Source organism: Megachile rotundata, chromosome 15, assembly GCF_050947335.1.
Source record: "Megachile rotundata isolate GNS110a chromosome 15, iyMegRotu1, whole genome shotgun sequence".
In the NCBI taxonomy this organism is placed as follows: Eukaryota; Metazoa; Arthropoda; class Insecta; order Hymenoptera; family Megachilidae; genus Megachile; species Megachile rotundata.
Genome location: NC_134997.1, coordinates 10,532,531 through 10,547,087, shown reverse-complemented (window position 1 = coordinate 10,547,087; position 14,557 = coordinate 10,532,531). Strand labels below are relative to the sequence as shown.

General features: G+C 28.2%; 3 protein-coding genes across 8 annotated transcripts; 2 read left to right on the top strand and 1 right to left on the bottom strand.

Annotated features, from left to right (window-relative positions):
* The first annotated feature begins 53 nt into the window (after positions 1 to 53).
* Bdp1 (transcription factor TFIIIB component B'' homolog Bdp1) lies at positions 54 to 3,666 on the top strand. Its single transcript, XM_003701930.3, has 6 exons — positions 54 to 322; positions 838 to 1,291; positions 1,363 to 1,816; positions 1,930 to 2,366; positions 2,488 to 2,595; positions 2,684 to 3,666. Exons 2-6 carry the CDS (start codon positions 862 to 864, stop codon positions 3,334 to 3,336), a joined length of 2,082 nt encoding a protein of 693 aa, XP_003701978.1. The 5' UTR covers positions 54 to 322; positions 838 to 861; the 3' UTR covers positions 3,337 to 3,666.
* A 221-nt stretch (positions 3,667 to 3,887) lies between these two features.
* On the bottom strand, positions 3,888 to 6,683 carry Secp43 (tRNA Selenocysteine associated protein). 4 transcript variants are annotated; one of them, XM_012282291.2, is made up of 6 exons: positions 6,430 to 6,683; positions 5,703 to 5,788; positions 5,362 to 5,559; positions 4,474 to 4,796; positions 4,189 to 4,388; positions 3,888 to 4,105 (listed from the first exon to the last, which is right to left on the bottom strand). In XM_012282291.2, the coding sequence occupies exons 2-6, from the start codon at positions 5,742 to 5,744 to the stop codon at positions 3,981 to 3,983; spliced, it is 888 nt and encodes a 295-aa protein (XP_012137681.1). In that variant the 5' UTR covers positions 5,745 to 5,788; positions 6,430 to 6,683; the 3' UTR covers positions 3,888 to 3,980. The 4 variants fall into 4 exon arrangements, with proteins under 4 accessions (XP_012137681.1, XP_003701991.1, XP_012137682.1 ...); XM_003701943.3 differs by lacking the exon at positions 6,430 to 6,683 and adding an exon at positions 6,156 to 6,372; XM_012282292.2 differs by lacking the exon at positions 6,430 to 6,683 and adding an exon at positions 6,211 to 6,372.
* A 2,969-nt stretch (positions 6,684 to 9,652) lies between these two features.
* Rab35 (RAS oncogene family member Rab35) lies at positions 9,653 to 13,683 on the top strand. Of its 3 annotated transcripts, none has more exons than XM_012282290.2 (4): positions 9,653 to 9,789; positions 10,116 to 10,401; positions 11,264 to 11,688; positions 12,090 to 13,683. In XM_012282290.2, exons 2-4 carry the CDS (start codon positions 10,350 to 10,352, stop codon positions 12,216 to 12,218), a joined length of 606 nt encoding a protein of 201 aa, XP_012137680.1. In that variant the 5' UTR covers positions 9,653 to 9,789; positions 10,116 to 10,349; the 3' UTR covers positions 12,219 to 13,683. The 3 variants fall into 3 exon arrangements, with proteins under 3 accessions (XP_012137680.1, XP_003701990.1, XP_076396164.1); XM_003701942.3 differs by lacking the exon at positions 9,653 to 9,789 and adding an exon at positions 9,798 to 9,918; XM_076540049.1 differs by lacking the exons at positions 9,653 to 9,789; positions 10,116 to 10,401 and adding an exon at positions 10,495 to 10,632.
* Positions 13,684 to 14,557: the final 874 nt, after the last annotated feature.

Below are 14,557 nucleotides of genomic sequence, written 5' to 3'. Positions count from 1 at the left end.
AAATATTCAAAATGCGAAAGGAAATAATTTATATTGCAGTTCTGTCATATGCTTAACCACAGTAGCACATGGATCCTCTAGTGACGAGAGGAAATTCAATAATTACAACGTTGTCATTACTACTATTGTTATCAATATATATTTATAGCATCTAGATTTTGGTAATCAAACACGTTGTAAAATTAATAATCGTACCGGAGTTAAAGAAGGAGAAAGAGATATAGCAATGTACTGCTAGTTATACCCATAACCAAAGTATTAATTTTTAAATGTCAAAGGAAGCTTATAATTGCTAATGTCATAATATTAGTTTCAGATACATGTAAGTGTTATTAAGGATAATTAAATATATGAATTTATAAATTATATATAATAATTTTAAGCTTTAAATATTAGTCAACATTTTTAATTAGCATTTAATGTAATTCAATTATTACTACATACTTTATCTACTTATTTAATTTAATATATGATACTTTACTGGAAAATAGACAATTATCTAGCAATTTTATCAGATCTTCATCCTTGTCATATTGTTATCATGTAACATATTGTAAGTTGTGAAGCAATTTTATTTTATTTTTTATTATGTATATTTTGTTTCCTACCATTCATATTTTATTTTATTTTTTGAAATTGGAATTAATAATAATAATTGTTTCCAAAGCAAATTTTTATATATAATACTTTGAAAGAACAGAAATTTAAAAGGTATATTATATTTCCTTGTTGAATATTTATAATACTTCTTTACCTATTCAATTTATTTACTACATTTCACAATAATGATTGAATTTATATTTAAATAAGTATATTAATAGTAAATTATGTTTACAGATATTCACTTAATATACCAACAAGATGAAGCGTGCACGGATAAAAGCTATGGTTACAGTTCCAGCCCGACGAAAAACAACACAAGATGCACCTATTACAGAAAGTGTTGATGTAACTGAATGCAATGAAAAAAATAAAGATACATGTGATAATATTTGTAAAGTATCTCAAGAAACAACACAAAATAATGTTGAAAAGAATCAAATTCAAGAAAGTTTGGTAGTGGAAGATGCAGAAAAGGAACATATTATAGAAAAAAATGATTCTATACAAAGTTCTGAAAATGAACAAAAATATGAACACAAAACTGAATATAAAAATGAACATAAAAACGAGTATAAAAATGAACATAAAAACGAACATAAAAATGAACATAAAGATTCTGCACAAACTTTTGATGAATCAAGAAAAGAGACTATACAATCATCAGAAACTTCAAATACAATACAAATTAGTAAGTATAGTAAATGCAATGGCTTATCATTACTGCAAAATTAATTATTAAAATATTTTATAATTTTTTAGGTTCTCCTATAAAATCAACACAAAATCGCTTGGGTTTCATGAGACCCACTCCTAAATTAGACAGTGGAGGTAGGGTAAGAAGAAACAGCATACAAGGAAGTGGAGCAAGTGCAAGTGAATCTGAAGATGATAGTAGAAGAACAACTAGCACCCTTAACAATAATATGAAAAATGATTCAGTTCAATCAACTCAAAATACTAAAGATACTGCTGTTAATAATACCAAGAATAATTTAATGAAATCTAAAGCAGGTCAAAAGAGACGTATGTTAGTTTCAGAATCTGCAAGAAAATTAGCAGAAGCTAGGAGAGAATTTCATTTAAAACATGAAAATAAAGCTCCAGATAGAAGTAAACTTACAATGTATGATTTAATATACTACAATCCTGTTAGTAACCCTATGAAAAAATCCAAAGAATCAGGAACAGCAGCAAAAAAAGTATTAGAATACCAGTAGGTTTCTTAGATGATAGTAATTAATGTTATGGTAATATTTGAAAGATGTTCCAATTTTAATTTTAAGTGAATCAAATAAAAATAATATATATTATAATTTATTATTATAGACCTGATGAACAAGAAGAAGAAGAAGAAAATGAAGATGATCCATCATCTGCAATGCCTGTACCCCAAGTAAAAGTTGGGCCAAATGGTGAATTAATAATAGATGAACAAAGTCTTGTTATAGAACAAACAAATGCAAAGAAAAATAGAGAGGTATTAGCAAAAGAAGCTATCGTTGATGATGATAATAATGGAAACGGATTTTATAAAAAACGCCAAAAGAGTAAAGATTGGCCAAAATGGGAAACTTTAAAATTTTATAAAGCATTAAATACAGTTGGTACAGATTTTTTATTGATGCAAAGTCTTTTTCCAAATAGAACAAGACAAGAAATTAAAATAAAATTTAAAAAGGAAGAAAAAGTAAATAGGAATTTGGTTGAAAAAGCGCTTGCAAACCATCAAGAATTTGATACTGAAATTTTGGAAAAATCATTAGGTAATTATAGAAAATGAATTTTAATTATTCTATGCATATAAATGATTTAATTAATAAGCAGCAAAATAAAATATTTAATTATTTCAATGTATACCTCTTAATTAATTAACTTTGTTAACAGCTACTTTTGAAAATTCAGAGAAAGAACAAGTTAATATATTAGAAAGACGAAAACAACAAAGATCAAAAAATAAAAGAGGCATGACCTCTGATAGGAAGCGACGAATCAGTAAGTTAAAATAAGTATAAACAATAAATCTTATCATTTTTCAATTTTTTAAATATATTTATTTAATACTTATAATTTCTGTTTTTAGGAATTGTAGCATCCAGCATTGCAGAAATGGATGCTTCAGACAAAGATATGAGTTCGCTAGATACAATGCAAAAAGAGAATACAGAAGTAAGTAATGAATGCTATCAATCTTTAAATGAAGCAAATAAAAGAGGATGTAAAAGACCAAAAGATGATAAATCTTTAGATGAAGCAGATGATGTAGAAACAGTAAGTGTGTGTAGTGAGTATGATAGTGATACAGAGATTTATCGTGTGAGACCAACAAGATCTGGAAGGCTTCCAAAAATAAAAAAACTACAGGGGCCAGATATAAATACTCTGGACAGTGAAAGATCTAATCATTGTTCTAATAGCGATACAGAAGTTTCGGAAAATTTAATTCCAGACAGTACTGCTTTTAAATCAGAAACTCAATATACAGATCCTATTAAAACAGTTATACCGAGTATCAGTCATGTAGAACCAGGATCTTTAGTAATTCTATCTAAAGAATCGCCAGAAGAACCCGGTAAAAATGTTTTACAAGTTTACATGGTTAGCTCTAATGTTAATTCGGAAACTTCTGAACAATCTAATATCACGCCTATAAATTTATCACCAGAACTATTAGCAACTGTTACTACCAAATTGTCAGACGCAGAATCGATTGCAGTAAAAACAGAACATGAGTAATTCATTTAAAAATATTTAATACTAGTTAGATTATCAATTAGCTGTAAATACCCACATATATATACGATCAAAGAAGCATTTCTTCAACGTGATAATTAATATTTGTTTAAATATTAAAGTACAACTAAGTTATTAAACTTTATACAAAAATCTTCCAATTAAGATACTTACTTCATAATTATGTTATTTTTTAATAAAGAATAATAATTCCGTTTAAACATGCATATACTTTTATATATGTGTTTGTACATATTTGTATTATTTGTTTACAAGATTAATAAGTTGCTAACCATTTTGACATTTATTATAAGAAAATATTAAAAATACATACTTTAAAAATATACATATATATTTATTTAAAATATAAGCAAAAGTAATATCGAGTACTACATTTGTTTATTTTTTTTAATATGTTTTTAATTAAAAATATTTTAAAATGTAATATATTACGTATTATGTAATTAATTTGTTAGCATTTTGGCTTAAATTAAATTTAATAAAAAATATACCTAATAATTTTTATTTTTATTGTATTAGAAAGAAATAAAATATTCATAAAAATTAAAGTGTATTTAAGCTATCAATAAAAATACATATTTGCATAATGATAGGTATAAAACATAAAATAATTTATACAAAAGTCTTTAGTAGCATAATTCTAAGGTGTCACACGGAATCCATTTCGAACTTTCCAATGCATCCCATAAATTATAATCTTGCTCTATTGTTTCTCTATTAAGTTTGTCTATATCTATGGGTACTGAATGCTCTGCAAAGAAAAATTAGATTTAAATTACTACTGTTTATTTAAAAAATAAAACAATTTAATTATCTATAAGTTTCTTCACTTACCAATTAGTTCTAATTCATCTTCCTCAGGTTTTTGATCTGATACATAACTATTATATCCATCTGACGTCGGTTCACTTTCGTAATAACCTTGTTGCCATGCACTATAACTGTTCCAATATGATGATGTATCATAATAATTATAAGCATCTGAATTCATATTTGATGGTGTGTATTCGGATGATGATTGTGGGGGTGTAGATCTAAAAGACAGAAAATATTAATTAGTAAACTTAGACGATAGAACATTTGTATGTACTTCAGGACACTAAAATATGTTTACTGTACCCTGCTATTTTATTCCAGGGCCTAGGAACAGCATTACAGATTTTCAATGATTTAGTTCCTAATCCTCTGTATCCATTCATAGTGACCAAACTATTTTTCTGTTCTTCCTCATTAGCAAATCTAACAAAACCATATCCTTTACTAAATCCAGAACTGTCCAGAATTACTTTTGCCGTTCTAATCGAATTATATTTGGCAGCAAACGCTCTATACAAAGAATAGTCGTCTACATCTGTCGATAAATCTCCAACCCAAATACTAAATTCTCTTTCTGCTGCTGGCTTTCCTGTTGTACTAGCATGATTTAATCGAAATCTTACAGCCTAAAAAATAAAAATAAATGAAAAACGTAATTTTAACTCATTGCATACCACGTTCTGCTCGTGCAACCGCCATGATGGTTCGTGCAGCTGTTTCAGACTTCTTTTGTTATAAAGGAAACTGGTAAAATTTTATCCCAATAAAGTAACAACTAACTAAATTAAATTGTAAATTCACGGAGCAGCCAATATATTCGATTGTAACGAAATGCGAAAACGACATATCTCGTCTATGAAACACGTACATTTACAAAACACGAGATATCTCGCGATCCATAATAAATTAACAGATTAGTATATTCTATATCAGATCTTCTGAAGCAAGGGAAATCCAACCCTAAAACATATTATGTGTTTTATTTTCCAAAGCTGCTTCTTCAGTACCTTCTCACTAATGAGCAAAGTAATAAAATTCTTATCATGTTAGCTGAAGTAGCACATTGGAAAGGAAAATACACTATTCACCCTACTTGTAAAGGCCTATTCAATATTATTCAATCCGAATATTCATAACTATAATATAATATAAATTTTCAGGTAAAAAATTTAAAAGTTTGAAAATCCTTACTGGATTGGAACCAGGAATCACTTTGCCATTTAATTTGTGCATAGCATCAAGTGCCATTTCGTCAGTTGGAAAATGTACAAAACAATAGCCTGCTGGTTCACCCGTATAACGATTTCTCATTACTTTTACTGTTTGAGGTTGTTCGCCCATTTTATGAAAAGCATTCATTATAAAACTTTCTGTCATATATGGTTCTAGCTGAAACAAGATATATTATTTTAATAGAAGATTAAAACACATATAATTACTCTTATAATTTGAGACTAGGTTTATATAATACATAGATTTATATAATACATGCTCTATAATATTTTTATACATAATTATTAATCTTTACTTACACCTCCCATCCATAATTGGCACAATACCATTGGTCCAGACATTATCTTATTTATATTTATTCTAAATTAATAAATTATTTAAAACTCTGTAATGAAACATGAAGATGTAGTAACATAGAATTGTAATGCATAAATAAGTTACTTAATATGTCAATATTCTTAAAAGAATGAATGTCATATTCACTAAAATGTTTTTTTTACATATATTTAATTGAGTTAATATAATAGTACATTGTAATAATGAATATTTGTATTTATATACGAAACAGACGTTTATCAAACGTTGCTTAGGATTAAAATAGGTTAAGATTATCATTCCAATAGTCGCACAAAATACATTCGCTTATACAAAAATTTTTATTGTATCGAATATTAATTAAATCAATACTTTTCAAACACTTTTTAATTCAAGATTTCTCTATAAATTTAAATAGAAATATTCAAGGAACTTACTATTATATTATCTTTGTCTTGATAGCAACCTTTATTCGCTAATATTTGTACATACGCTGAAATTATTGTTTAAGCTATATCTATTTTTGATAATTGTTTCATTTTTTGCTTTCAATTCTTGTAAATATAGTTACATTACATTAATACATTATGTGTACGTAACCACAATTTCCAGAACAGCAGATTTTTTACACATTATACAATTTACAAATATGAAGTTAGTAACAGTAATGCATGAAAATATTATAACCTGAAGTTAACAACATGTACTTACGAATTGAAAAAACACTTGAAATTCTATGAGAAAGAATTTTCAGACTAAACTATCAAATTGTAGAAACACGTTTCACATATTTTGCTATGAAATATATATTTACACATGTTGTGTTTTCTAAAACGGATAAACGTGTATTATTCGTTTTATCGTAAACTAGATCTGTTTGATTGAGGCGCTCCGCGCTTAACCTAACAATGTTGAGCAAGCGAGTAAATTTCACGCTAAAGCAAAAATAATCAACCGTGTCATCCAATTGAATTGGTTGAGTGGTGCAAGAGAAAAACGTGGACAAAAAGTTGAAAAGTCAAGTACATAAGCGCGAGCAAATTCAATTTTGCATTAAAGTCTACGGGGATATGGTTTTTCGATAATTATTCCTCGGTAGCATGTGCGGGCGGCGCGCAGGAAGAATGTACAGGATAATGAGTATGCAAAATCGTTAATTACTCATTTTCTGAGCACAGTCTATGAACTTTTATGATTAAAGGATGGTCAGTAATGCATTATTTACATGATTTGATCATAAAAGTTCATAAATAATGTTCGGGTAATGAGTAATTAATTATTTTGTGCCAGCATTGCGATACGTACATGAGCCGTCTATGTCAATTATACTGCGCATGCAAAGTGCAATATTTTGGCACTTTGACGACGTAGTATGGTTCCTGAGGCATTTAGAAACAAATTTCTATTAGGGTTTGATGCGTTTTGATGCCTAATAAAGCCAGAAAATCAATTTTTGTAGAATTCGGTCGAAAACGGTACAGGTGGCGCCATCTAGCGGCGAGCGGCGGAACTACGAAAAACTAAAATTTCGATTTTCTCAAAAACTAGGGACTTTTCCGAAATTCTGAGATATACAAATTGTTCCTTGTCGCCTACGGAATCGAACGAATATAATTATAGCCTGCTAGGACCATTATTAAGGAAAATAGAAAAATAGCCCCTTTCATGGACTAAAAAATTGGCGTCCATCTAGCGGTGAAAGTTGGAACTACAAAAATAGAAAATCTCGATTTTCTCGAAAACTAGGGACTTTTCCGAAATTCTGAGATATACAAATTGTTCCTTGTCGCCTGCGGAATCGAACGAATGTAATTATAGCCTGCTAGGATAATTATTAAGGGAAATAGAAAAATAGCCCAATTCATGGACTAAAAAATTGGCGTCCATCTAGCGGTGAAAGTTGGAACTACAAAAATATAAAAATGCGATTTTCTCGAAAAATAGCGAACTTTGAGTACTTCTCAGGCTCAGAAAGTGTTATGTGATCGCATTAGAAGCAAAATAAAGCAATAAAAGTTTCCTAAAGGCTTTAATAAAGAAAATAAAAAAAATATAATTTTATGGAGAAAATTTGTGGCGCCATCTAGCGGCGAAACTGCGAACTAAACCGAAAAAACGTATGCCCGTACACGCGTTAAGGAAAAATATAAAAAGTAATATTTCGCAACTTTGACAACGTAGTATGCTTCTTTAGACATTTTAAAGCAATTTTTGTTGAATAAGTTATTCATTTTTTTGCCTATTAAGCCCAGAAAATCAATTTTTATTTGACCCCTTAACACGTGTACGGGCATACGTTTTTTCGGTTTAGTTCGCAGTTTCGCCGCTAGATGGCGCCACAAATTTTCTCCATAAAATTATATTTTTTTTATTTTCTTTATTAAAGCCTTTAGGAAACTTTTATTGCTTTATTTTGCTTCTAATGCGATCACATAACACTTTCTGAGCCTGAGAAGTACTCAAAGTTCGCTATTTTTCGAGAAAATCGCATTTTTATATTTTTGTAGTTCCAACTTTCACCGCTAGATGGACGCCAATTTTTTAGTCCATGAATTGGGCTATTTTTCTATTTCCCTTAATAATTATCCTAGCAGGCTATAATTACATTCGTTCGATTCCGCAGGCGACAAGGAACAATTTGTATATCTCAGAATTTCGGAAAAGTCCCTAGTTTTCGAGAAAATCGAGATTTTCTATTTTTGTAGTTCCAACTTTCACCGCTAGATGGACGCCAATTTTTTAGTCCATGAAAGGGGCTATTTTTCTATTTTCCTTAATAATGGTCCTAGCAGGCTATAATTATATTCGTTCGATTCCGTAGGCGACAAGGAACAATTTGTATATCTCAGAATTTCGGAAAAGTCCCTAGTTTTTGAGAAAATCGAAATTTTAGTTTTTCGTAGTTCCGCCGCTCGCCGCTAGATGGCGCCACCTGTACCGTTTTCGACCGAATTCGACAAAAATTGATTTTCTGGCTTTATTAGGCATCAAAACGCATCAAACCCTAATAGAAATTTGTTTCGAAATGCCTCAGGAACCATACTACGTCGTCAAAGTGCCGAAATATTAATTTTTTTATTTTCCGTATATGCGTGTACGGCCCTTTTAGGTTTAGTTCACCCGTTTCGCCGCTAGATGGACGCCAATTTTTTAGTCCATAAACTGCACTATTTGTAACGTGAGCAAATTCAATTTTTACATTGAAGTCTATGAGGATCAGTTTTTTCGGTATTTATTCCTCCGTGGCAAGTCCGATTTAAAATTTTTTTTCTATGTAAAAGAAAAACGCGGACAAAGAAGTTGCAAAATCAAGTATAAGAGCTTCGCTCGCCTTCGGCTCGCTCGCTCAATCATAAATTATTCGCTCATTTTAGACTTAGTAAACCTCCCACTGTATAGTGTCATCCATTACCAAAGACTTTTTACTTTGTTAGTGATATATAGGGTGGACAATAATATGTCAATAAAATCAAATTTCCGTATCCAAAATCTCTAAATTTCGAAGTTCTTGAATTTTCAAAATAAAAAATAAAAAACTACTAGATATATACAGTTGGTATTACAGAAATCGCAAATACGCATGCACATTGCTTTTCCTGCGCAGAATGAACAAAAATTCATTGTCTGATGAGTACGATCTTTCGTGAAACGAATGATATATGCTTTGAAAGATTATATTAAATTCTATTTACAATACAATATATGTATCTCGTAAACATATAAATGCTGACGTGAAGCTTTCTATTCATATTCGAAAACTCTTTCACCACCTACTATCCCAGTGGTATAAATACATATATTTGGATTTGAATTTCATGTTTAGATCATAATCTGAATAAAAATATTTAGTAAGATAAATTAATATTGTAATAGGAGGAAAGAATGAGGAGATTTAAAAATACTTTCTAAATCATTTTGTATTGTAATTTATTTCTGTCGATTATATTTATTATATATGGTAGAATTTTCACAACGCTTGGAAGATATCAAATATCGGTTCAATGAGAAATAATGAAGTAGGGAATGCAAAAATCTCTAATGTGTCTAGTGGGAGAAGATACTTATTTTCAAGTATGCTAGTGTTTTAACTGATTTAGTTATTTGTAATAATGTAACAACATATGTTGTCTAAAATGAGAAAGCTTGATTTTTCCATTTATTCTATGAAATAATCAATATTTTGGGACGGTGAACTTAAAGGCAATTAGATTTTTCAAAGATATTTCTTTTTGGCTAGCAATATTTTTAAAAACATGTGCAGATTATTATTACTTTCGTTATTATAATTATATGAAAGTATATAATCTTTAAAGAAAACGAAATTATAAAGCTAATTTATTATGAATTGGAAGGAAATAGCTACCATCGTTAACGAACATAATTTTTTTTCTCTGTAGTGATAATGAATTGTGATATCGCGACAAATAAACATGGCGCTTATTTGATACTGGAGCCTTTTACTTCGGACAAGCCGCAAGCCTTGTCGCAATTTACACCAACTCAGACATTTCGTTTTTTGCATTTGTTCTCGGATCATTCAAACAATTCGCGATACAGTGAATGTATCGTCTGTATTTCGAACTGTTTTCGAGGGGAAACGTTTGATAAACCTGCACGTCATACATGTCAAAATGGCCCGGGAATATGATCATTTATTTAAGCTTCTAATAATAGGAGATAGTGGTAAGTATCTGAATTTTTATCTTATCACATGTATTCAACGGTAAAGCTATATAATTCTGTATAACCAAAAAGTTTGAATTTCTGTTAAAAGAGATTAATATGTCATTCAGGTTTTTAATAATAACAGACAATACAAATTTATCATAACTGGAGCTAGTAGAAAGTGCTCTTTTATGTGACAGCAATGAAAATGATTCATTTTCTTAGAAATATCTATGGACTCCTTAAAATGTAAAACTTATTGAAAATTTCATGTTTACAAGTATATTCTTTCAATGCAAGAATATTCTAATTATATGATTAACATCATGAAATAAATTTTTGTTATATATAATCATATTATTGTTATGAAATTAACGCATATTTAGATGTATGTAAAAAAATTCACAAAAGATACCAATGTTAAACATCGAATTTAAATATGAGACTTAGATCATATAACCATTTAATAACATAATAATTATAACAGTATGTTGATAAAAATTCATTGTTTAATAATTAGTACATACATAAACCTTTATATTTAACTGAAATTTGTTATATTTCATATAGTTCGTTAAATTTATATTGATTAATAATGTTTAATGATTTTAATATTAAAAAATGTGTTGTTCGTAGATTTTATCAACATTTAACCTTTCTACGGTTAACTTTATTATTCAACGCTTAGATACTACTATTTCAGTAAATATTATATTTATTATTGCTATTAATATATAAAATGAATATAAACGGTTACTTACAGGAATATGAGTTTCTTTAGTAGCTTATTTAAAAGAAATTTTTAATTCATAGATACGTATTATAGAATACTTTCATTTCTATGCACATAAGTATTTATATTTATACTTAATTGTTTCAGGTGTAGGCAAAAGTTCACTGCTCCTACGATTTGCTGACAATACTTTTAATGGCAGTTACATAACAACGATAGGAGTGGATTTTAAAATACAAACAGTGGATATAGATGGTGAGAGAGTAAAGCTCCAAATTTGGGATACAGCTGGGCAAGAACGATTTCGGACAATAACTTCAACTTACTACAGGGGAACACATGGTGTTATAGTTGTTTATGATGTGACCAGTGGTGATTCCTTTGCTAACGTTAAGCGATGGTTACATGAAATCGAACAAAATTGTGATGTAGTCAACAGGGTACTTGTAGGAAATAAGAATGATTCACCTAATGAAAAGGTGGTATTAACAGAAGATGCACAAAGATTTGCTAATCAAATGGGAATTCAATTATTTGAAACTTCTGCTAAAGACAACATTAATGTTCAAGAAGTAAGTAATTTGTTTGTGCAATGTATTTAAAAATTATTATAATGTTTATAACCAGTTAGAAATATTTAATCTTAGTATTGCTCATTTTTTCTGATCCTTAATTACCATGGTTTATAGAAACATACAAAATGTATTTTATAATTGTTTCTAATATGTAAGTAGTATTGCTTAATCATTTTTATCTTTACATATTTTTTTAAAAAGCTAATATTCCAGAGTAATAAATAGCATTATTTAAATTAAGTATTTTATCAATACAATGTAAAAATTTGTTAAAGTATTAGAAGAATCAGTTGATTTATAATATTCACATAAATTTGTTGTAATTTCTATGAATAGCTGTTTAATTTATATCTGTACAGTATATTGATTTTAATTTTTTATCAATTTCTTGTATTTAGATGTTTATGGCTATAACGCGGCAAGTATTAAGAACCAAAAAAGAAAGGAAGGAACGGCAAGCTATACAGACCAGTGAAACAGTCAATCTAAGAAAAAGCACAAAACAACATAAAAAGAAATGTTGTTAACAGGATCATATATGCATGCAATCTGTTCTTAATATCATTTAATACAGTACCGGAAATAAACTGGCAACAAAACAGAGAGCATCTAACAGCCACAAAATGGTCACATAACGTAACAATGTTTTTTAAAACTATTGAGTTTTGTATCTAAATTATAACATCGAAGATTGTATTCTCATAGACATATACTTTGATGCTAGTAATGTTCAATATACATAGGATGCAAATGTTATAAGTGTGTAGTGTTCATTTAGCAAGAGTAACTTTGTAAGCAGCACACTTTTTAACATGCTGCATATTCTGATGTGGCATTACAAATATAAAGGCCTATTTATATTGTACAACTTGCAAACGATAAGCACAAGAAAGAAAAAGACATAAAATTATATAGCTGCTTCATGTTCATATTTTGCATCGCATACAATTGTTTATAAAGGAAAATGGTATAAAACAAAAGATGAAAAAAAGAATATACATTGTACAAAGCTTAATCTAAATTTTTTCAGCAAAAAGGAAAATAAAAGTATTACATGCGTGAGACTTTGATAATTATGGATAAATTTTTCTTAATGAGTTACCATAATATGAGTCCAATATTGTTAATACATAACATTTAATATTTAACAAAACGAAGGCGATCAATATTATCAGCAGGTTGAGATAATTTTTAGCATATTTTAATGTGTAAGGTTCCTGCAGTTTGATGACGCTTTTTAACTGGCTTTAAAAACATTAAATTAAAACGAGCAGTGGAAAGTATTTACGGTATGACAGAGGCAAGCTTTGTAATTGGCATAAAAACGATTACATTGTATTTATATAAGCATTGTCAATTTAACTTAAGCGAAGCAATTTTTTTATCGTATTATTAGTAAAATAACGAAAAGTATGAATATTTTATCGTTACATGAACATCTTTTTTATTCTAAAAACATGTGTATAACATAAATTTGATTACAATACTATCAGGAATATATATTAAAAATCACAAGTGTTTTTTAACGATTCAGACAAAAATTTCTTAGCAAAAGTAATTGAGAAAAATGTAAAGTTAAAAGCTTTGTAACAGCAGGAAAGAACACATGAATATGTAATAATTTATCAAGTTTGGTGATAAATATAATATGGTTAACATACTATATATAATAATAAACAATAAATGTCTTTTTCCATCTGTGATAATAGTTAGGATACCTATCCAGCTGCCGCTGTAATACCGTCAGGAACAACTCCCAATGAATTATTGTAATTGATGTTGTTGTATTTTTTGGTCAGAATAACATATCTTTTGAATGAGACAATGAAGCGGCATCCTATAACGTGTAAATATTCTACTTGCCAGTTTTAGTGGCATGTCACAAGTATTTCAATCAAGCATATTCAATATTGTTTACTGTTATACAGTTATAACATTGTAATATGAATTATTATATACTTTAAGATATAAATAAATAGAACTTTACGTGTACACATAGGTACATTATATTTTTTTTAAGTTACTCATTACCTTTTTTTTCCTTTTATAATAATTCATGAGTTAATGTAAATAATTTATTAAACCAGGTTTATGACACAGGGAGCAAATAACATTTACATGAATGCTTGATATATTTTTTAAATATACTATAAAATTATACATCGTACTTTTTTATTATTTGTTTATCAATCGAAATCATAAAATCATATAATATGTACGAATAATTTTTATAAAGAGAATTGATTAAATATTTAAATGATCTTTTTCATTTATAAATATTCTACTTCTCGTAGCCGGTAGACTTGTAGATTACAAAAAGTATTATACTTCATGAACATTTATGAATAGTTAAGATTAAAGAAGTATTTTAATTATAATTTTCACTTTTATTTATATTAAATTTTTAATTTCAAAACACAAGCACAAATTTGAATGTAATTATTTGTATAAAAATGTCATGTTATAAAAAAATTCAAAAATTTCACGCCTAATCTAGATCATAAGTATACGATATTTTTTTTATATTCCGTTTCATAAAATTAATGGAAAAATGATTATAGATTTAAGAGTTTCATATGCTACATAAAACATTCATATACGCATTATATGTTACAGTGTGTACCATGTAAATTTAAACTATATAAATATATATATGTATACATATATTAAAAAAATTACATTTAACGGTATATGACATCAATCGATATGAACTTGTACAAAAACATTATAATTTTAGTTATTAAGACTTGCAAGTGTGACATGTATTACATAGAAAGATCCATAAAACATTTTCAACAATTTAACAACGATTATTTTTTTCCTCGAACAGCCTTTATCAAAACTACGCGAGATAATGACGAGCAAT